The 23139-nt window shown below is 44.0% G+C and overlaps 1 protein-coding gene across 1 annotated transcript in view; it reads left to right on the top strand.

Moving 5' to 3' along the window:
- Positions 1-23139, top strand: part of CACNA1H (calcium voltage-gated channel subunit alpha1 H) — a 1502131-nt gene that overhangs the window by 915295 nt on the left and 563697 nt on the right. Inside the window, exon 8 of the mRNA XM_086940723.1 lies at positions 12866-12958. Within this exon, the coding sequence (XP_086796849.1) occupies positions 12866-12958 (93 nt within the window). The remainder of the gene's footprint in view (positions 1-12865; positions 12959-23139) is intronic.

The raw sequence follows: 23139 nt of genomic DNA, 5'->3' as shown, positions 1-23139 counted from the left end.
AGATCCAAAGCAAGTGTAAGTAAACAGAGAAGACAAATAATAAAACAAACAAAAAAAGAACAGTGATAAAGGGTTTGAAGGTCAAGCAAAAAAGAAAATATACCACTGAAATCAAATACAAAAGTTTTTATTTTTAAAGTCACTACATGGTAGAAGTACCCAAAAATGTCCAAGTGTTGTATGACTGTCCAGTCCAGTCCTACGCTTAGAATGTAGCTTACCCAGTATATATATTTTGTTGGATTGAAGTTGGTTAATGGTCGTTGTCCAGAATAGTAACTTCACACATTGCGTTTGAAGAAGACTGATAGGGTTGGCTTCATATGAGACATCCGTGTACATTTTTTTGCAGGAAGCATAGGATGAGACTTCGAGGCTATTTGGTTTAGGCGAGCCTTTGATGACTGGATGCGTCTGGTGAACCCTGAATTCACAAATTCTCAGATTTGGGGTGTTTGCTCCACTGATGAGGGCAATGTTCTGAAACATGACATTTGTAGGGAAAAAATACAATTCTCCAAGGGTTTTCTTCTAGACTGGCCTGTGGGTTTTTGGTCTTCGCCTACTCAGTTAGAAGGTTCTGAACAATAGATGCATGCTTTATACAGACTATCTAGTAAATGTGCTCACATTTAATACAAGTTCATCTATAGTAAGACCACTACTTTAAAAACATCATTGATTGTCCGAGATACCACTACTTTCCATCCAATCTCTTTGCTACTGTGCTTTGGCAAGATCCTAGAGAAACTTGTCGTCTTCCAACTCCAGAGACAGGTGGAAGTCTACAGGCTCCTGAATTTCTTCTAAGCAATCTTTCTGCTGGGAAGAAGCACCAAGATAGTTGGATTGACGGCGTGTGACAATATGAGAAAGTTGTCTAATAGATGCAGTGTCATTCTGCTGCTGTTGATAGATTTCTGTTGCACCTTCCACATCAAAGAATTTGCCAATCTTGTCGCAAGACTAAGTGAAGTCGGCCTGGTGGGAAAAGCTCTTAGCTGGACTATATTCAACTTGGGAAACATGAGTCAATTGCATTATCTCCTGTATGCTTTTTCTTTAATACCTTTCCTATTGTGTCTCTCAGGGATCTGACAAGTGGTATGGCAGGCGGTAGCTGCCCCATATCTTGGCAACTGTCTTTCCCTTACATGCCAGTGTATGTCAGATAACTTTCTGTAGCTCAGTCCTTTTGAGACAAAGCTTCTTATCACTAAGAAAACCCCTCTCTTGCGGAGCTCAGTCATCAGACCCTCAGTGACTGGTTTGCCACCTGCCTCGGCCTACTCCATTTGCAACTGTGGCATCCATGTTGATGTCAGTGTTTCATTGGACAACCGGGTGGCCCAAGTTTCCAGTGTTTGATTCCTACAAATTAAGGCTCTCAAATGAATCCTGTCATATCATTGAATCGCAGCATCAGGTGCCAGCTCTTAACACCCTGGTTCAGTTATGGCTTGATGATACTGATGCAATTTTTCTGACCACACTCGAAGAATTATATTACAAGTTCAAAGTGTTACAGAATGTAGCCCCACATTTACCTCCAGGCCTGTCCCATCATGCCCAACGCGACCACAGCTTCCATATTTTGTATACTGTACACTGGCTCCCAGTTCAGGCTTGAGTTATTTTTCAACTGTGACAATTACCCGGAGGGTCACATAACAGAAAGCCCCTGACTTCTTGGCCATTAAATGCAGTGGACATAAACCAAATTGAACACTTTGTTCTCCTCAAGAGTTGTACTCTTTATCCCTATTAGCAGTATGATCAATGTCAGTGACCAGGCTTGCCTAGTTTTAGGAAGATTCTGAAGACATGGCTTTTTAACCATTAATGTTATTTGCTGAGAGGTCGTTGCTCTTTACACTTGATCTTTTTAGTTATTCTTCTATTGTCCACCTTCTGTTGTGGTTGTAATCTCCTTTTTGAATAGTTGTATTTTCTGTTGTGTTCTCTAAGTGCCAAGAAGCATTGCAAACTAGTGCTCCACAAATAAATACAATATAACACAAAAGACATATAATAGGGTTCTGGTGATCTCATTTGCAGTTTTCTCTGGCTTTGGACTTTTTTCAATACCCTGGCTTTAGGATCCCGTGAGTCATATTGCTACACAGCGGAAACACCTTTGCAACCATATACAGCAATGGCACAATCCTGATGCAAGCCAGCAATGACAACCTGAATGCCTTCGACTCACTCTTCCCCATGCTACGTCTTGCCCTCACCCATCTATCACAGTCTAATGCGAAAGAAACCCTATCCTCAAGCCATACATATGGGGAAAACCATCTAACCTATCCACCCACTCAATCCCCCCCACCAACCCACTGCCCCCCAGCCCCATTATCCCCATCAACGCCTCCCAGAGCCCACAAAATTCATACCATTTAGACCAGAGGTCTTCAAACTTTTTGATGCCGAGACCCCCTTGTAAAACCTTTTTAGGGGTAAGGACCCCCTTCCGACAAATGTTTCTAGAAACTGGTACTCCTCATCATCATTTTTTGACAACCATAAATGCGCCTGTTAGACCTCATCACATCCATCCATCATTCATCCACCCACACTTTCACACATTCATCCATCCTTTCATCATTCCATCCATACATCCATACATCCATCCTTCATCCATCCACCCTTTCATCTTTCCATCCATACATCCATCCTTTACCCATCCACCCTTCCATCCATCCACCCATCATTCATCCACCCACCTTTTCACACATCCATCCATCATTCATCCATGCAACCTTTTATCCCTCCATACATACATCCACCCTTTCACCCCCATCCATACATCCATCCTTCATCCATCCACCCTTTCATCCATACATCCATCCACCCACCCTTTCATCCATCCATACACCAATCATTCATCCCCCCACCTTTTCACACATCCACCCATGCATCATTCATCCATGTAACCTTTTATCTATCCATCCATCCATCCTTCATCCGTCCACCCTTTCATCCTTCCATCCATCCACCCTTTCATTCATCCATCCATCCTTCACCCATCCACCCTTTCATCCTTACATCCATACATCTATCCTTCATCCATCTATCCTTCACCCATCCACCCTTTCATCCTTACATCCATACATCCATCATTCATCCATCCACCCTTTCATCCTTCCATCAATACATCCATCCTTTACCCATCCACACGTCCATCCATCCATCCATCATTCATCCACCCACCTTTTCACACATCCATCCATCATTCATCCATGCAAACTTTTATCCATCCATACATCCATCCACCCTTTCATCCTCCCATCCATACATCTATCCATCATCCATCCACCCTTCCATCCATCCACCCACCCTTTCATCCATACATCCACCCATCATTCATCCCCCACCTTTTCACACATCCATTCATGCATCATTCATCCATGCAACTTTTTATCCATCCATACATCTAATCTTCATCCATCCACCCTTTCATCCATCCATCCACCCATCATTCATCCCCCCACCTTTTCACACATCCATCCATGCATCATTCATCCATGCAACCTTTTATCCATCCATACATCCATCCACCTTTTCATCCTTCCATCCATCCATCCTTTATCCGTCCACCCTTGCATCCATCCATCCACCCATCATTCATCCCCCGCCTTTTCACACATCCATCATTCATCCATGCAACCTTTTATCCATCCATACATCCATCCATCCTTCATCAGCCCCCCCTTTCATCCTTTGATCCATCCACCCTTTCATCCATTCATCTACCCTTTCATCCATCCATTCATCCTTCATCTGTCCACCCTTTCATCCTTACATCTATACATCTATCCTTCAGCCATCTATCCTTTGCCCATCCACCCTTTCATCCTTCCACCCATACATCCATCCTTCATCCATCCACCCTTTCATCCATCCATTCACCCATCATTCATCCACCCATCTTTTCACACATCCAGCCATCCATCTTTCATCCATGCAACCTTTTATCCATCCATACATCCTTCATCCATCTACCCGTTTATCCTTCCATCCATCCACCCTTTCATCCATCCATCCTTTCATCCATCCATCCACCCTTTCATCCATCCATTCATCATTCATCCACCCACCTTTTCACACATCCATCCATCCTTCATCCTTACATCCATCCATCTACCCATCATTCATCCACCCACCTTTTCGGTGCCTCTCTCATGGGGGGGATCCAGTATCTCTCTGCGTCTTCTTCCTTCTTTCCCGATCATGGGAGGGCATCTCTGTGTCTCACTGCTGGGGGCGGGGGACGAGTCACGGGACCCACAGCTCCAGGCACGCAATATCCATTTACCTCAAAGGGCTACACTACAGCCTGCTCCACCAGGCCCTCTCCGCCCCCCCCCCCCCCACGTCCCCTCCTCCCCCAGCTCGAAACGGCTTCAGCGACACACCCACACAGCCACACTGAAAACTTGACAGGTCTTTAAAAGACCTTTTACTTGTTAATGAGGCTTTGATGTTTTTCACACCTCAGTGTGAATTAGGCCGTCACCGTGAGCACCCTCGATCAGCCCAAGCCAGGAACTGCACTCTGACAGAATCTGCGACCCCCTTCCAAGGACTCCACGACCCCCCTGGGGGTCGCGCCCCACAGATTGAAGACTTCTGATTTAGACACACCCAACACAAGGCCCACCAAAGATGACACACTTCAGCCCCCCTCCAGTGTCCCCCTCTCCCTCCCCCAACCAGTAACTAATGAAATCGACCCGCTGATAACAACCCCGAACTCCCCTCCTGCACTAAACCCAGCGAACCCACCGCACAATCTCCGAAACACTCCACCACAACCGATACCTGCGATTACCCCCATAAACCATGCAGATACCAAAAACATAGGGAACTGCACCAACACAGATATGCTATCACTACCAAACAAAACACCCCCCACCACAATTGGTTGGACCCTGGTCACTGAGAGACCAAACTCCTCCTTGAGCACAACCCAAAGACTGGCTCGACTAGAATACCAACTAGAAATAGTTACACCGAATATTAACAAAATCTTATCCAACCGCAACACCCCCTCCACCCAAGGCCCACCCCTCACACTCTCTGGCCCTCCCAATAAACACAGATATCACCACAAAAATCTACTACTCAGTTGGAAGACAACCCCCTTAGAAACCAACCACATAGACCCAAGAGGACAAGCGCTGTAATGTCCATGCAAGAGGCGTGGGATCTCACCTAATCCTATAAAGCAGTGCCAACAATCTGTGTCACTGGATTTGGTAGAGAAGCTACAACTACAAAAATAGCGAGACCTCCAGCGCACCTCACTAGTATTCCTAGGGCTCCCCCAAATGAGGAACTCAACAACAACAAGGTGGCTAACTGCATGCTCATAAACTGCAGATCTGCGAACAAACGCACAACCGAACTGGTGGAAACCATCCTAACACATGACGTAAGCATCACGTTCATCACAGAAACATGTTTGAACGAATCCTCTCCCCCTATCTTCGATATGCTCGTACCCCCGGGGTTCTCTATCATTAACAAGGACAGGAATAACCAGCGAGGTGGAGGGACTGCAATCATACATAAAAAGAACATCTATATAACAGAAACCGACTCCTTCAAATACCACAAACTGGAGTACCTTCAGCCACCATCAAAACGTCGAATAACAAAATGCTTCACTGTCACCTCATCTACCGCCCACCAGGCACAAATACCGTATTTGGTGAACAGTTGGCTGACCTAATCTCACACTGCTCACTCTCAAACAGGAACAACCTAATACTAGGAGACCTAAACCTTCACAGGAATGAGACCAACAACCTTCAAATACAAACCTTAAATGAGCTCCTTCACAATAACAACCTGACCCAACACTGCACTGAACAAACCCATGACAAAGGCTCTATCCTGGATGCCATCACAGCCCACGAAGATGCAGTCACCATCGACCGCACCCTCCTTGTCGACTGGTCAGACCACCATCTCATCCTCTTCCACATCGAGCACCTCGCGCGAAGGATCACTTTCACTGGACGAGAAACCTGAGACAGATCCCCTTGGAAGAACTAGAAGAAAGACGAAGTACACTCTTCCCCTCCAACGTAGGAGAAAGGTCCACAGTAGAACTTACCTCACAATACAATGAGGCCCTGACTGACATGCTGGACAAAATAGCCCCCCTGAAACAGAAAAAAAACAAGACCCTACCATCAAGATCGTGGTTCAACACTGACCTAAACCTGGAAAGAAGGCGACTAAGAGCGTCTGAAAGACTTTGGCACAACAACCCGTCGACAATCCACCTCGAGCTACTCAAAAAGGAACGTAGGAAATACAATAAGCACATCACACATGAAAAATTCTCCTTCTTTTGCGACACACTGAATAATGCGAACAACCTCCCCAAAGAACTCTTCAACATTATCAGACAGCAAACATCCAAACCATCACCTTCTGCAATTCCGGCCTCCAAAGACCTATGTAACAAATTTGCCAATTTCTTCAACGGAAAAATACTAAAGATTGAGCTCTCACTTATGGACCACTCTCGTCCCTCAAAGGAAGGCCCGCTACTCATCAAAGAAGACATAAAACCACCCAGACAATCAACCAACAACTGGCTAACCTTTGAACCCACCACTGAAACGGAAATTATTGAACTAACTACCGGATCCAAGCCCTCATCACACCTTGGGGACCCCATCCCCGCTCAACTGGCAAAAAACTCAAACACTCCTTAGCCCCTCCCTGGTCTGAGATTATAAACAGCTCTCTGGAAACAGGAATCATGCCTGGGTGCCTCAAAATCGGTCAGGTAACACCATTAATAAAAAAAAGCAGGTGCCGACCCTAACGATCTCAACAACTACAGTCCTGTCTCCAATCTTCCATTCCTAGCAAAATTACTAGAAAAAATGTGTACTCCGTCAACTCACCCACCCCATGGACAATAACAACCTCCTCGACCCTCACCAATTAGGCTTCAGAAAAGGATGCAGCACAGATTCTGCCATCTTAAATGTCATCGATGACGTGCACAAATCACTGGACAAGTACCGCTGCTGTCTACTCATACTCCTTGACCTTTCGGAGGCCTTCGACACGGTCGACCACAAACTACTTAACAGCGTTCTCCAAGAAGGGGTAGGAGCAAAAGGGGTGGTGTCACAATGGTTCACCTCCTTCTTGCAAAACCGCTCCCAAAGAATAAAAATCGGAAACTTCACATCCGACCTACACCCTATAATCAGAGGTGTTCCCCAAGGCTCAGTTCTTTCACCCGCACTGTTCAACATTTACATGGAGCCACTCACCATCATCCTCAAAAAAGCCAATATTCCCTTCCACCTCTATGCCGACGACACCCAGATCTACCTAGAAACCTCCTCCATAGCAGACATGCAAAGACTAAACAACACCCTACTAGAAGTCCAAAAGTGGCTGTCCCTAAACCATCTGAAACTAAATCAAGACAAAACGGAAATCCTCCTCATATCCAACAAAAAGACCCCCTAAATCACGGAATGGATAAAGTCCATTGATGCTCTCCACTGTACGCTCATCCCAGCAGACTCAGTGAAGTCATTGGGTATCACTCTAGACCCCAACCTGGATATGATCTAACACATCAAGAACACCGCAAGATGTGCCTTCTTCAACTTAAAACTACTGAACAAAATCAAGCCTTTTATCCCACCAACTGACCTTAAGCAAGGCACGGAATCCCTCGTTCTATCCAGATTAGACTATGGGATCGCCACCCTCACAGGCACGGTTAAACTACACCTTGCTCCTCTCAGAACAACCCTAAATGCAGCAGCCAGTATGGTGACGGTAGTAAAGAAATACAGACACATCTCCCCTGCTCTAAAAGAGCTTAAGTGGCTCCCAATAGAAATGTGGGCCAACTTCAGAACTGCTTGTCTCACACACAAAGCTCTGCACTCTGGCAAACCCACCTATCTAGCTGCCAAACTCAAGAAAGCGGGAAAGACAAGAAATCTCAGAAGCACTAACACTCTGCTACTCATCCCCCCCGAAAACCTGCAAACAAAAGACCTTATCTAGGTCCTTCTCCGGAAACGCACCCAGAATTTGGAATGCCATCCCTATACATATAAGGACTAACCCTTCCTTCACAGCATTCAAGAGCCAGCTCAAAGCGTTCTTCCTCAATCGAGACCTCACAAAGTGACAACGGACCTACAAGAATATTCTGCCTCATAACAGAGGATCCAGTGACTACGAAAAGATCACTCCTTACAACACCTTCCTCCTGTCCCACACAGTACTCCCCTCTACTTTTACCGCAAACTTTACAACTCTGCATTGAATGCTACTGGACTTATACTGATTAATGAACCACCTTGGAATCACTGTGTTTTCTCTGACATTATGTGTATACTGGACTGTTATTGACAAATGTTGTAAAGCGCTCCGTTACCTCCGGGTCTGGCAAGCGCTATATAAAATTCCAAAAATAATAAGTGGGGACCAGGCCAGGAAACTGGTCCTACCAGGTTTCGAAGCAAATTCAGGAGTAAGTCAGAAGTGCTTTAAAGGGTAGGCCACAGCGAAGCCTTTGTGAGTCAAACCTAAATTATTACAGTTAATGTTACATTCTTGCAATTTTTGTTTATTGGCAACATTCATTAGATTACAGAGTTAAGGAAAATGTTTTGTTCTGCTAAATGGATAGTTTGCGCTGTTCTCGTATATATATTTCCATTATAGTTAGCAATTTCCAAATTTTGTGTTATGCAAAGTTTGCTAAACGTTTGCCATTTTGTATCTACTCACCATAAAGCACTTCACTGCCACATCAGCGGTAGTAAGCGACAGATAAATCCAATTACAGTTCCCTATAATAACACAGATTCGCATAATTTATGCCCAGAGGAGACTGGTTCAGTTACAAAATGCCTCGCCCAGTGACATTTTTTCCTCAACAGAGGAGTTATCTCCTCAGACCAGTCTTCTGCCTGTATCTTGTGTCTTTTTGTGCGAGGTTTATTATTGCACCGGAAAGTTACTGAAGAATTGTATTTCCCTTGTTTTTCAAAATGGCACATATTTTTACAGAAATAACAGCACATATTGTATGCCCCTTATCATAGCCCTCTCTTGCCACCAAATGCCTTTCTGAACTTTATTTTACTCTCTCTTATTTCTTTTAATACACAAATACAGATCCCTATTTATTACAAAAGCTCAAAAAACTCTGCTAGCAGCAAGCAGCAGTTGCCATCACAGGCTATATTACATACGTTTTCGACGTTGTAACATAATTGTACATACATTTTTGCGATCACTGAACAAAAAGTTTGTTTTTAAACTAGGCCGCTTAGCAAATCTCGGGCAGTTTTACAAGGCACTTGTGACGCATTTGCACCGCCGCTGAGTCACTTCTGTGATGCAGCAGCGGCGTAAAGCAAGCGCCATGCTGCGACAGATTTACAACGTGGCGTATCTAGGGAGATGCGTCACGCCGTAAACCCTTACGCCACATTATACATGCGTCAGGTATAATGTGGGCATAATGTTGCAGTGTGGGCGGTCCGTCACAGTAAAACCTCAGAAAAGTGCCTGAGGGAAATCTACAAGATTTCCCTCAGTCACTTTTCCGGCGCTGCTGCATCAAAACCCGGCGCCTGCTTGAAACAGGCATAAGGCGTGACGCAGCAATTTAGAGAGAGGGTGGGTTGGAACAGTGCTGGAGTTGCATCGCGCCCCAGACCAGTGGCGGTGCGTCCATTAAGGGCGCTGGGGCGTTGCCCCACAAGCCGCCTGCACACGCAGCTCCCTCGGCGTCTTTGAACTTAAGTAACTCTCAGGTTACTCAAGTTCAAAGACGCCGAGGTTGAACTGACAATCATGTCAGTCAACATGACGTCGGACTGCCCACCCCTTCTGAAGGGGTGGGCGGGCCGACGTCATGTTGAATGACATGATTGTCACCAGGGGCAGCAGGAAGGAGCACAACGTCACTGAGCACAAGTGCGCAAGAGTGGGGACGGAGGTCGAATTTTCCTCCGTGCCCACGCATGAGCACTAGTGTCTGTTCTGCTGGCGCATGCCCATTAGGAGAGCGAGGGTTGAGCACCTTGGTCTCCTAATGGGCAGAGCGTAACATTGCCCTAAATTAATCGGATTGGTCTGAGGTGTTGCCAGTAGTAGTGACGGAGACACGGCTGACGCTGTTCCTGTAGGCGCCAACGGGAGTCCGGACCCCGGAGCAGTCAGAGGCAGCGCGGAACCGGTAAGTTTTTTATTTATTTTTAAACTCCTGTCGGCCCCCACCCGACTTCCCCCAGCCTCAGCGCAACCCTACCCTACTCACCCCGTACCCCCTTAGGTACCCAGAGTCACCGACTGCAGTCTGCATCTAATGTGCGCACCCGAGCACCGTCTCTCCGGAGGGAACTGCCTGCCTGCAGCCTGCCATTTCTCACGGTAACAACAGTCTGTCAGCACATTTGAGTCACTTACTACAAGCACTGCTCTACGGTACTACCTCCAAATCTTTCCCTCCTCACTTTGTGCCTTCTCCTCACGAGATGCACGTCTCACTGATAACAATGCTGTCACTGTCTGCATACATCACTTCTCTCACGACATGCCTACTTACTTTCACTTTGTGCCTTCCGCCCATTTCTTCACTTTTAGTTATAAATGTCAGATGTCTCTTAGGTAGAGAAATTGGTGATTTTTCCCTAAACAGCTGATATTCCTCAACTTTTTTCTATTTTCTCTACTAAAATGCAGGTCGGGGGGTCCTCCTTGCAAAACCAGGTTAGCTGTTAGTTTAAGACTAACCAGGGGTTTGACATTATTGTGTCTGTATGAGGAAAGCTTGTAGTGCAGTTGCCTATGCTATACATATTCTAGTTTGTGCATTGCTGCTGCCTGTGCTTTTTTTATGTGTGTACTGTGTGCACATGTATGACTATGTGTGTCTGTTTTGTGTAGCAACTCTTGTGCTTTATCTGTGTCTAAGGGAAACCTGCCAGAGACCATAATATACCAGCTGAGTGTGAATGAACTTTGGATGGGTGGGTGGATGGGTGGATGGGTGCATGGATGGATGCATGAATGATGGATGCAGGTTAGATGGGTGGGTGGATGGATGGGCGGATGCCTGAATGAATGATGTATGGATGCCGAATGGGTGGGTGGATGGATGGGTGGATGCATGAATGATGTATGGATGGATGCATGGATGCATGCATGATGGGTGGATGCATGAATGAATGATGTATGGATGCAGGATGGATGGATGCATGCATGATGGGTGGATGCATGATGGATGGATGGGTGGATGCATGAATGAATGATGTATGGATGCAGGATGGGTGGGTGGGTGGATGGATGGGTGGATGCATGAATGAATGATGTATGGATGGATGCATGGATGATGGGTGGATGCATGATGGATGGGTGGATGCATGAATGAATGATGTATGGATGCAGGATGGGTGGGTGGGTGGATGGATGGGTGGATGCATGAATGATGTATGGATGGATGCATGGATGCATGCATGATGGGTGTATGCATGATGGATGGATGGGTGGATGCATGAATGAATGAATGATGTATGGATGCAGGATGGGTGGGTGGGTGGATGGATGGGTGGATGCATGAATGATGTATTAATCAATCAATCAATCAATCAATCAAGACACTTGTATAGCGCGCTACTCACCCGGAAGGGTCTCAAGGCGCTTGGGGGAAGGGGGCCGCTACTGCTCGAACAGCCAGGTCATGAATGATGTATGGATGGATGCAAGGTGGTTCGGGCTCGCTCGCTGCGGTCCAATATGCAAATTAGTTTACGCCTCACCACTTTCAAATGTCACCAGCCGCCCCTGCCCCAGACACAACTCTAACACTGCGCCCAGCAGTTACGACACACATCTGCCTAACCTTGCGCCACGGTGCGCCGCATCTGTGGTGGCGGAAGGGTAGTTTTGCGTGTTGCAAGTTTTCTGGCGGATCCCTGATGATTTGCAGAAATGCGCCAGCCCTTGTAAATCTGACCCTTCATGTTTATATTAGTCTGTCGGTGCAAAGGTGACTACAACAGTGGCTGAATCGGGGCAATTTTATGTAATCGGGTTATAATACATGGGATTCTGTAATTCCTGTATTAACCCCAGTCTTTAATTTCTTCATAATCAGCGACTTGTGATGCACCAAGTTATAAGGTATTCCAGTCGAGTTTCGACATCACAATGCCTGCTGCCAGAACCAGCAGACAAGGTGGTAGGAAGGGCACGTCACAGAGTATAATTGAAGCAGCTGTTTAAAGCAAGGAAAACAGAACATTGCTTTTCTTTCTTCTGCTGTAATCATTAGCTTACATTGGCAAGCAGACAGATCATGTTTCTTTTTTGCACTCCTTAGATAGATAGAGAAAAGCTAGAGTCTTTCTGAATGTTTCTAAACATTTTTTTTTAAAACTGACTTGTATTGAACTGTTTTTAATATCTGTTTGCAACAAATAAGTGAAAGGTTTTGATGTGTTTTATTTTGAACTAGAGATTCTATTTCTATTCCTCATGTTTGCAAACATGCTCATTCTTTCAGATAAAAGAGCTATGCTTTAAGTGGTTTGTCGGAGTGTTAGTGGTGTGACCTTGTATTATGATGGATAAAGTACCACCTGACATACATGATAAGGATTTTGCAAATAATCTCAAGGATCCATAACCTTGTAAAGGAACTCGGCCTCAGCCTGTTTCCCCTGTATGGTTATGGACTTTGCAATATTCTTATCATGTATGGCGGCGGATACTTTATCACTTGTATTAAATAAAAACAATTTTTTCTTACATTCTTAACTCTTGATGTTCTCTTTCTGTCTCTCTCTAGGTTATAACCCTGGAAGGCTGGGTTGACATCATGTACTATGTTATGGATGCCCACTCTTTTTACAATTTTATATATTTTATATTACTTATAATCGTAAGTATTGTTTACTTTAGCATGCTTTGCCTCTTATGATTGTGAGATGTGTTTTATTTCTGTGTGACTGGTGGTCAACCACCAACTCTGATAAATGCAACAGAGACCTAAACAACTGAAACAGCTTCACTAATACTTGCAAGCAAGGTGCCCCCTTTGATTTTGCCCAAAAAATGTGCCTTACATTGTTTGATTTGTCCAGTTGGTTACTTCCTTACATGATTGGCGTATTATAACTATACAACCCCTCATAGCTTTGATCAAACACAATGGCATCTGTATAAAAAGAAATTACATCAACATAGCTAAGATAAGCAAAAAAACAGGATAAATTGTACTTGAGCAATAGGAGTCAGCGTATCAGATGCATGATCTCTGGAAACCTGTTCAAATCAAATGCTTTAGGCCTAGTTCAACAATATTTTGCCGTGAACAGGTGTGACTTACTCCTGTAATACCTGTAGTTTACTCCTAGAAAGTGCTACTAAAGTCATTTCTTGTCAATTCTTTCAGATTGAAGCCTGTTACTCACAGATCACACTTTGGGGCATATTATTAAGAACTGCGTTAAAATTATCGCCGCTTTAGCAGCAGTTTCCTGGGCTTCTATCGGAATTCACAAGGGCATATTATCAAGCCCATTATCGCCGCTTTAGCGGCCGTATCTTGCCGCTATAGCATCGATAATTTTAACGCCATTCTTGATAATATGCCCCTTTGTACTCAAAGCAAAATCTGCTTAACCCCAGAAGATGCTCTCTCAAGGACATTAGTGCCCTAGAATACGAGTGCTTCCAAGAACTGCAGAGCTACCCAGGTCACAGGCTCAGATGGCAGCATCCATGCCACTCAAGCAAGACTAGGGTGATCCTGGTTCAGCGCAATGACCTCACGGCTAAACGAAGCTATCATGGCCCTATTCGAGAGAATTTGAACAGATGCCAAAACATGGCAGATAATTCCTTTGGTGCTATTGTGTCACACGTGTAATATGCAAAGGAGCAATCACATTTTATCCCATTCCATATTGCAAAACCTTTTTTGCACAAGAGAAAAAAAAACAGAAAACTCATAGGGAATCTTTGCTAAATATGTGCAGTAAAATTGTTACCAAAGAATTTTACAGTTGTCATATAGAATTTTGGAAAATTTTAAGAAGAAACCCTGCTGCATGTGCAGCCAATTTACGTTAACAAAATAGAGCAAACTGATTTGCACTGTTCCTATCGCATATGTGATTAAAAAAAAATGGCACAAGCAGCTTTTTCCGTGGTACCATCTTTCAGATGTGAAAAGTAAATACATTGATATTATGTACTTATTATGTACAAATGGCATAAATAATATGAAAGAGTTTTACCATATATACCCTTATGAACATAATATTTGACCCATTCATATCTCATTTACACCTCACAGCAATAATGGTTCAAATGTATTTCCTTTCTTGATGGCGCTCCAATGCCAGGTTTTTGTGATCTTGGGTTTGCTTCCACACAGATCAGGCACCAATGGACCTTTTAGGGCTTAGCCTCTTGCAGTGCTTAATTTGAGCTGGTGCTTTCAGGTGCTCGGCACCGGCACTCAATTGTCAACACTTGCACTTGTGACAGTCTGCCACAGGGTGGCACTGGCTCAGATGATGGCAACAGCAGTCAATTATCAATTCAATATGCATTAAAAATGATTATTACCTGTCACCCAATCCATTCTTATAGCTTTGATGGCCTGGAATTGTCTGAATTGTCACACCTGTAGGAGTGTGTTGGTTAGTAGTTGTGTTATTCCTATCACTGGCAGCTTGGTAGGGGCAATGCGTGGTGAGAGCTGCAGTGGTCTCCTGATGAGAGCCCTTGCAGTTATTTAATTACAAATAAAGCACTACCCTCTTGGCCATGCTACTGTGGATCTGGTGGCAGCCCACCTGAAATAGAAAGAGATGAAGAGTCTCTGCTCTCTCCCCCACCTCCAATCACTTGATCAGTCTTGGGTTTAGAGGCCTGGATAGGAGAGCGCCTGTAGAAAGGCGGAGTCTATGGCCACTAGAGTGACACACAGCTTCCCCAATTGGCACATTTCTTAAAGAAAGATGAATCATATCAATGTGCGGACAGCTAATTATGCATAGAACTGGTGTTAATATAATTTTGTGCTCTGCAGGCATCCCTAACAGTCTTCTACAGTAACATCTGCAGGTGGGTGAGAGGTGCATGGCTTGGCATTCACGAACATGAGACAGAAGGAGCCTAAAATTACCCATAAAGATTTTATGACTATTTTTTCAGACTATACAATCCCCTAAGGTGGACTGTTTAAAAGAACAAACTTCAAAAAATCTAATATACATTCCACTGGATGTACTGATTTCCTTAATAGTATACATAAGCAATAAAAAGAATTAACGGTGATCTAGGTTTCTGGCAGAAAGAGCAATTGTTATAAAAAGAAAATGAGGGAACTATGTAGTGAACATTTATTTTCTGCTACAGCGACAAGGTATGTGAACATGTGATTCAGGTATTTTATTGTAATCGGTATTATTCTATCAGATTTATTTTATTAGGTATTCTGCTATATTTGCACTAAAAGATAACTTATGGGTAGACATTTCCCTGGAAAGTATGAGTCACATCTGTTTGAGGAGCCAATATTTGTAACAATTACAAGAAAAGAACAAAAATAGCAATCATTACAAAAGCCAACAGGCCTGGGTTTAATAAAAAAAATACAAATTCCAGAGTTTTGTGTAGCACAAACTTGACCCGAAGGTATCAGAGCGCTGAACATGAGCACCAGTTGCGTTACATAAGAACACATTCATTTTTTAATCACAGGATGTTGAGCGTCGATGCTGAAACTTGAACCCAGTTCCCCAGATTTTAGGTCGACCTCCCTAAACATTAGGCCACATCCTCTCCCCAATGTGCTAACACATAGGGGGATGTGTACTAGGAAGTGGCAAGGCGTGTCATTAGCCTCCTTGGCTTAACAGCACGCTCCGCCACTTCTGAAACGCAAGTCTGCACCATATTTACAAGATTGTGGTGCAGCCTTGCATTTCCCCCTGCGATGGTGCTACGTTTAACAACTTTGCGCCAACGTAGGCACCCTTGCACCAGACTGCAATGGTGTCTGTGTGCAGGGCAGGATTGGTTATGTGTTGGAAGGTGTCCCTTCCTGCACGTAAACAATCCTAAAATGCAATGTTGTAATTTTCATGTGAGCTGCTTCGAGGAGCACAAATGAAAGTTACAAAATGGCATTTTTTTTAAAGGTATGTTTATGTACAGGAAGGGACACGCACAAACCATGGCATTTTTGCTTTTTTCATGTGTGCTGCACAAGGCAGCACACATGGAAAAAGCCAAAAAGAAGAGAAATAATGCATTTCTCCTTGTTTCGCCAACTTAAAACAGGATTTTCCTGGTCTTCATTTTGGAGCTGCATCCTTTGTACGCCACCCTTGTACATAGGGGGCAGAGTCAAATACAATGTGGCTTGCAGTGGAACGCCCACCACAACACCCACTGCACGACCCTTTCACACTAACCATAATGTGTTCAAGGGTGCCTTATGTACAAGGCAGCGTTAAGTCACGTTAAGTGGCTTAACGCTGTCTTGTACATATGGTGAAGCCCCTAACACCACCACAAAGTCTGTAAAAGTGATGTTGTGGTGGCGATAGGGGCTTGTACATATGAACCATGGCATGTTAGCACATCAGAGCGAGACACATGCGAGACAGCCAACTGTAGCAGTCCAAAAAGGCTACCCTTGTAAAGTAGTCCTCATAAAGATCAATGCAAGAAATTAAGTGGAAACGGAAGTACACAGTCAAACAGCCAATAGAATTAGATGAGAGATGACTAATCCGCTGGACTGAGCCAAGAAGTAAACAACAAAGTCCAGAGCCAGTGGCTGAAAGATGCTGCTCGAAGCAAAACAATGGTTAAAAAGGGATAGACCTATAGCTTACTCTATATATATTTTGGGCAGTAGGTCTGGTCAACAGATGTGTTGGTACAACTCTTCAAAGAAAAATTGCCTGAATAAAAATGCAGGTGTCCCCCACCCATATGCCCTATCCCTGTCCCAAAGAAAGCATCATCTAAGTGCCTCACCCTTCAGTTCATTTTTTCCATAGACAAAGGTCAAGGGATCTGTGCTGAATCTCAATATTTGGGTTGCCGGATGCTGAAGAGTGACTAATTGCTCTTTTCCTTCTGGTTATGCGGTGGTTTGCTGTGAACGTGGTGCAGCCTTGTTATGTACTTTCCTTTACCTACTACATTTGTTGGTAAAATGTGTTTGGGTTCCAGCTGCATAGTCACAGTATAAGAAGTGTGGATCTTTTAAGGTGTAATCCCCATACTTGAACATCACCTGCCTTGGCTTGACTGCACAAGTACCCTCCACTTGTTCCAACTTCCTCCTTATGAATGAATGAATGATGAACTTATAGAGAGCGCAGCTACTCCAAGGAGTGTCCCAGTGCTAGTGGGTGTAGCCCAGGAATGCAGTCCCACTGCAGAAAATTTACTTCCCCCCAAGAAACCAAAAAGTTTCTTTTTTTTCAGAAGATAAGCTTAGAAGCAATCAAGTGCAGGTCTCGACATAGCTCATTCCAAGCCTTAGCATCCAGGAAAGAAAAGGCTTTGCAGCCCCTTCGAACACACTTGAAGCGTGGGAAAACCAAAAGTGAGGCACAGCAGTGGAAGTTTCACCTTGGAGCTCCACCTATGCAATGAATGATCACTTTCAACAGCCTTAATCATAATATGGAGCAAGGTGTGTCTTCATCCACAATAATAAGAGCCTTCTTCTGACACGTATGGTATTCGCAATGAGCTGGATTCCTCAGCAAAAACCCGACTCTGAGTAATTCTTAGCCCCGGATCCCTGACTCAAGCATAGACTGCACAAAGGCAAATCTACTTGACAACATTGATTAATTGGATTGAGAAGTGAATATCCAAATTGAAGTCACCAGATTACACCGCAGATCCTCACAGAGGGCCCGATTCACAGAACTAACTTAAGAAAAAATCCTAAACTTACTACCATTTTGGTATTCATAGAAGGCACTTACTTATTTCGGTATTCGCAGAAGTTAGGAGTCCTAGCTTTAGGACTCCTAAATGCCTTCTGTGAATTCCGAAAGTCTTAAAGTTAGGATTTTTCTCAGTTTAGGAGTCCTAAAGTTAGGAGTCCTTACTTTACTACTCCTAAACTGAGACAAATCCTAACTTTAAGACTTTCGGTATTCACAGAAGGCTTTAAGGAGTCCTAAAGTTAGGAGTCCTAACTTTACAACTCCTAAACTGTGAAAAATCCTAACTGTAAGACTTAAAGTTAGGATTATTTTCTGTATAGCAGTCCTAAAGTAAGGAGTCCTAACTTTACTACTCCTAAACTGAAAAAAATCCTAACTTAAAGGCTTAAAGTTAGGATTTTTCTCAGTTTAGGAGTCCTAAAGTTAGGAGTCCTAACTTTACTACTACTAAACTGAGAAAAATCCTAACTTTAAGACTTTCGGTATTCACAGAAGGCATTTAAAAGTCCTAAAGATAGGAGTCCTAACTTCTCCTAAACTGAGAAAAATCCTAACTTTAAGACTTTCCGTATTCACAGAAGGCATTTAGGTGTCCTAAAGTTAGGACACCTAACTTCTGTGAATACCGAAATGAGCAAGTGCCTTCTGTCAATACTAAAATGAGTAAGTGCCTTCTGTCAATACTAAAATGAGTAAGTGCCTTCTGTCAATACCAAAATGGTAGTAAGTTTAGAATTTTGTCTTAAGTTAGTTCTGTGAATCGGGCCCAGGGTACTGATTTCTAACATTATTATATAAACACAGCATACAGTGACTAGTCCCCATCCTGATGAAGACCCTCCCAAGGTGTCCATCAAAAGGTTTGAAATGCATAGACTTCAGCTGCAGGAAGGGAACACCAGAATTCCAAGCATGGAAATATACCCAACTTTCCTTAAATGTATGATAGAATGCCATATTGGGAAGAGTCCCCCTCTCACCCCACACTCAGTTAAAACTGCTGAACATAATCAACACATGCACAGAGTTTAAGGGAAAAATTATTTGCCACCATTGGATAAATAATCATGCTATGTATATATTGTGCAAATCATTTATCAAATGAATACACACATGCTCATATGATGACTGCGGTGATGGTTCTTGCACAGAGCATTAGTGATAGGTATTTTTAATTTAAATAAACTGATTAAACGTATTATCAATATATAAAGAACTGCAAACATTCCCATCTGCCTTTGTGCTCCTCGAGCAGGGTGGATGCAATATCTCACTTGAAATCCTGCTGATAAAAAATTTAACTTTATGATGAAGTGATTCGGTTAAAATATTAATCATTAGACTCAGTTGAGGTCAGTGGTCCAGAACTAATCTGCATAAGGGAAATCGCAGAATATGTATGACCTACTGGGGAAGAGCTTTCTTTGAAAATGTGTTGTATCCTCTCAGCTTTGACTAGTGTTACTCTGATGGATGAGTTGCAAAGGGAAAAGTGTATTATAGAATGCCACGTACAAAATGCTCCTGCCGAAATGTGATGTTAAAAATTATGTGGGCACTTATGTGGCCAGATCACCACAAATCTTTGCATCAATTTACTTACCATTATAAACGTTCGGGATGCGCACCACAAGATTAGTAAGCGTCGTGCATACCCCCCATGCAACCCTTAATTTACTTAGACCCTGGTGTCCTACCACTACATCTTCCTCTATCTGACCAACACTCTCTCCTTTCGATGAAAAAAATGTGAATACAAATAACTGGCCCCTGACACACCTTACCTCCCCCTCTCACTCAAGAGCCATGTTACCTAGTTACAATGAGAGAACCGGCATGGTGCAATGATTTCTGAGTACCCTGCAAATTGATGTCTTGGCATTTAGATACTCGCTTGCCCAACATTACTTGTGCAAGAGTCAATAACAGTCGCTTGGCGATGATGTCATTGGTGGTGCTCATGCTAAATCTGCGTACTCTACATCATGCAGAGCCTCATGCTGTGACGCACAGGGGGCTCTCCACTGGTTAGCCCTGGGTATGTACTGAAGGTACAACCTCGATTACAAATACCCACGTGTAGACACCACCACAATGGCCAGGCTATTAAGATGTATCCTTTAGGGTAAAACCTACATTTTACTTGTCAGTATGGCAGGCTGTAAACCACATGACCCCTGGCTTGCACCTGCTTTTGTTTGGCTTTAGCCAACTAAGATCACACTAATTTAGTAAACATGTAAATGTGTGGGACTTGTAAAGCGCACTGTTGCCCGGGAGCGTCCTGGTGCTGAAGACCACTGGGGAACCCGTCCTGGCTTTCCCTGTGAGATGGTCCCTTCTGGGTATCTCCAAGGTGAAACCAGGCATCCCCGGCGTCTGTGGGGGGCCGTTGTGGAGATAAGGCAAGCTAATGCCCAGAGTTGCCGAGTGTGATCCCTGGTTAGAGTAGGCACCGAGGTGAGAATTATCGAGTCCGTTGACCCTGGTCCACGACCCTGCCGCGTCGGGGATTGAACCCTGGTCCCGGGCCATTCTCTGCTTCCGGGTCTGCCACCTCTAACCAGTGAGCCACACCACTCCACGGCTTTACAAGGCGTTAAAAGCTAAGGTTTTTGAACTGGCGCACCCAGGGCATGCCTGCCTTGCGTATATTGGCACGGGTGGCGCAACGTTTTTGGGTGCAGCCAGTGAGTCAACTATCGCAGCAAAATAGATTTTGCATGTCAAAGTTTATCCCTTGCTCTTGTTTGTGCAGCTTTGCGATGCTGTCCAACATTTTGCGTTGCTTAGATTCACTTGAGCACCTGTGCAACCCCACAGCACATGTGGCCCTTGGAATCCTCTATGAGCTATAAAGCAGCTGAAGGTACCAGAGCATCACCTGAATTCCTGTCTCAGTCATGTCTGCAAATGTGCAGGAGGCGGGGGAGACAGAAATCTGTAATTTTCCATTCCACTGCCTTCTTCGAGTCTTTGGAGGTGTGGGTGCAGGGATAGATCATAACCCTCCCTTACACAGCTTCAAAACCCATTTTTTCGAATACTCTGACTCCAGGGCAATGAAAAACTAAATTCATTCTTCACTGCCTCCTATATCAGAGCAGTGAACAACTGTTTTTTTGTTGTTGTTTTTTTTATTGCAAACGGTTTCTCATTAAAGCTACACAAAGCAAAAGTCTTCAAGGTGAAAATAATTATGGAACCTGACATATTGCTTCATTTTGCTAAATTTCATACAATTTGTAATATTTTTGTGTTTTATATAATTTTGAGAGAGTTCCACTACTAGAATTTCCCCTTTAAACATTTATGTTTGTGTGTATGGGGCCACTCCACTACTCTCCAACATGTTGTGGTAAAGCAGGTCAGCACAATACATTTAAAGTGGATTTTTATTGCTGAAGTTCCCTGTGTTTCATCATTGGCCATTCCATGCCACCAAAACATTGCTTTAATTGAATCAATAGATTTTAATTGAATTGTATGTAAACATATCATTTTAGAAAAATTATATGGACCTATAGAGATTTGATGGGTTCTTTGATGATATTGGCACTGTGGGGATGCCTGTATCTTTGGTGCTGGAGTGTTATGTAAACACACAGGAACCATGCAAGGATTATTGGCACTCTGTGAACCTCCACCCACCACCAACAAAATGGCTGTTTTTAGTGCCTCCCTCTACAAGATAGCTTTCTTTGCTAGAAGACCATCACTCCACTTGTCAAGGGTCTCACCTCGTTTAGTGGGTGCCAGCACTTTCAAAACTGAAAATGGGTAGGTAATTTATCTCTAATAATTGTTGAAGTCTGCCTTTTTCTGAAGTGATGTTTATGCCTGAGAAAGCCCCTGTGTCCCCTCTCTTTCAGGCATATGACCTGAAATTGGAGAGCGCATAAAAAATTTCACCAACGTGACGTATGTTGCCTACGGCACTCCTTGCCTGGTTCTACACATCAGGTACAAGGCAGTGTCACAATGTGTGCGGCCTCTATTCTATTGGATATTTATTTATTTTATTTTATTTATTTATTTGGAGCACAAATCAACCCCAAGGGGATCTCTAGGCGCCTTTGCAGCAGGGGATACCACACTGTAGTAAGTGAGATTATAGGGTGAATAACCAGGTTTTCAGGAGTTTTTTTTTTATAAAAGAGTGAGGTCAGAGCATGCACGAATAGACAGGGGCAGCTGATTCCAGTGATAAGGGGCAAGGGATGATATACGGTAGATGTGTGAACAGAGGGCTTAGCGGAGCCATCGCGGCTCCGCGAGTGCCAGGATCCCAGCATTGACAGCTCTTGGTCCGCGGAGTGATGCACAGCTCCCGTACTCAGAGCCAAACCACAAGAATGAGGTCTCCATCCGCTCTCTGCCGTGTACTACTCTAACCTTGGCCGCTCCTGGCTTGCTGTGCTTGAATTTGTTCCTGTAATCGCTCAAAAGAAGGATCAGTCATGGTTGTTTGTTTCTGCTGCCATGTCACAGAGCAATTTATTTCATACTATGGAGAAAGAAAACACAGCCTTGGACATTATTTCTAAACATGAGTGTTTCCTGACAGTCGACCGGTTTCTCTGCTGAGCCTTCGCGGCTGCTGGGAGCGGGTTTTCACCAGGTGCTGATAGGCAGAAAACAGCGGACCCTTTCCAAAATGCCACCATTACTCTATGACGATGACCACAGTCCTTGATCTTGAGAGGGATTTCTTGATGTATGAGGACTATACTAAATGTGGAAATAGTTGGAAAGATCTGGCAGCATTAAGAGGAAGTGGAGGTGCAAGTAGAGGTAGTATTTCATGAAACAGATCTGGAGTCAAGAGGTCTGAGTTGGACCCTTGGGTCTTGTTAAGCGTTGCTTCTTTGGTGTAAGGCTACCGCGCGGTGCGCGGGCAGAATCTCTAGTTCCATTGGGTAGCCCTGCACCGAACCGGCATCACAAGATATTTTCCCTAGAAAGGGGAGTACCATATGGGTCCAGGAATACTGGGCACTGTTCTTAAAAGATTATGAGTGTCCCCCTTCTTTTGTTGCAATATATTATGTACCCTCAATTGTGGTTGTACATTATTTATGCTTGACTGCATCACCAGTAATGGTGCTAAAAAGGTTTAAATAAAGTG

The sequence above is a fragment of the Lissotriton vulgaris genome, chromosome 10, assembly GCF_964263255.1.
Source record: "Lissotriton vulgaris chromosome 10, aLisVul1.2, whole genome shotgun sequence".
Taxonomy (NCBI): domain Eukaryota; kingdom Metazoa; phylum Chordata; class Amphibia; order Caudata; family Salamandridae; genus Lissotriton; species Lissotriton vulgaris.
This window is presented reverse-complemented; position numbering and strand designations above follow the sequence as displayed.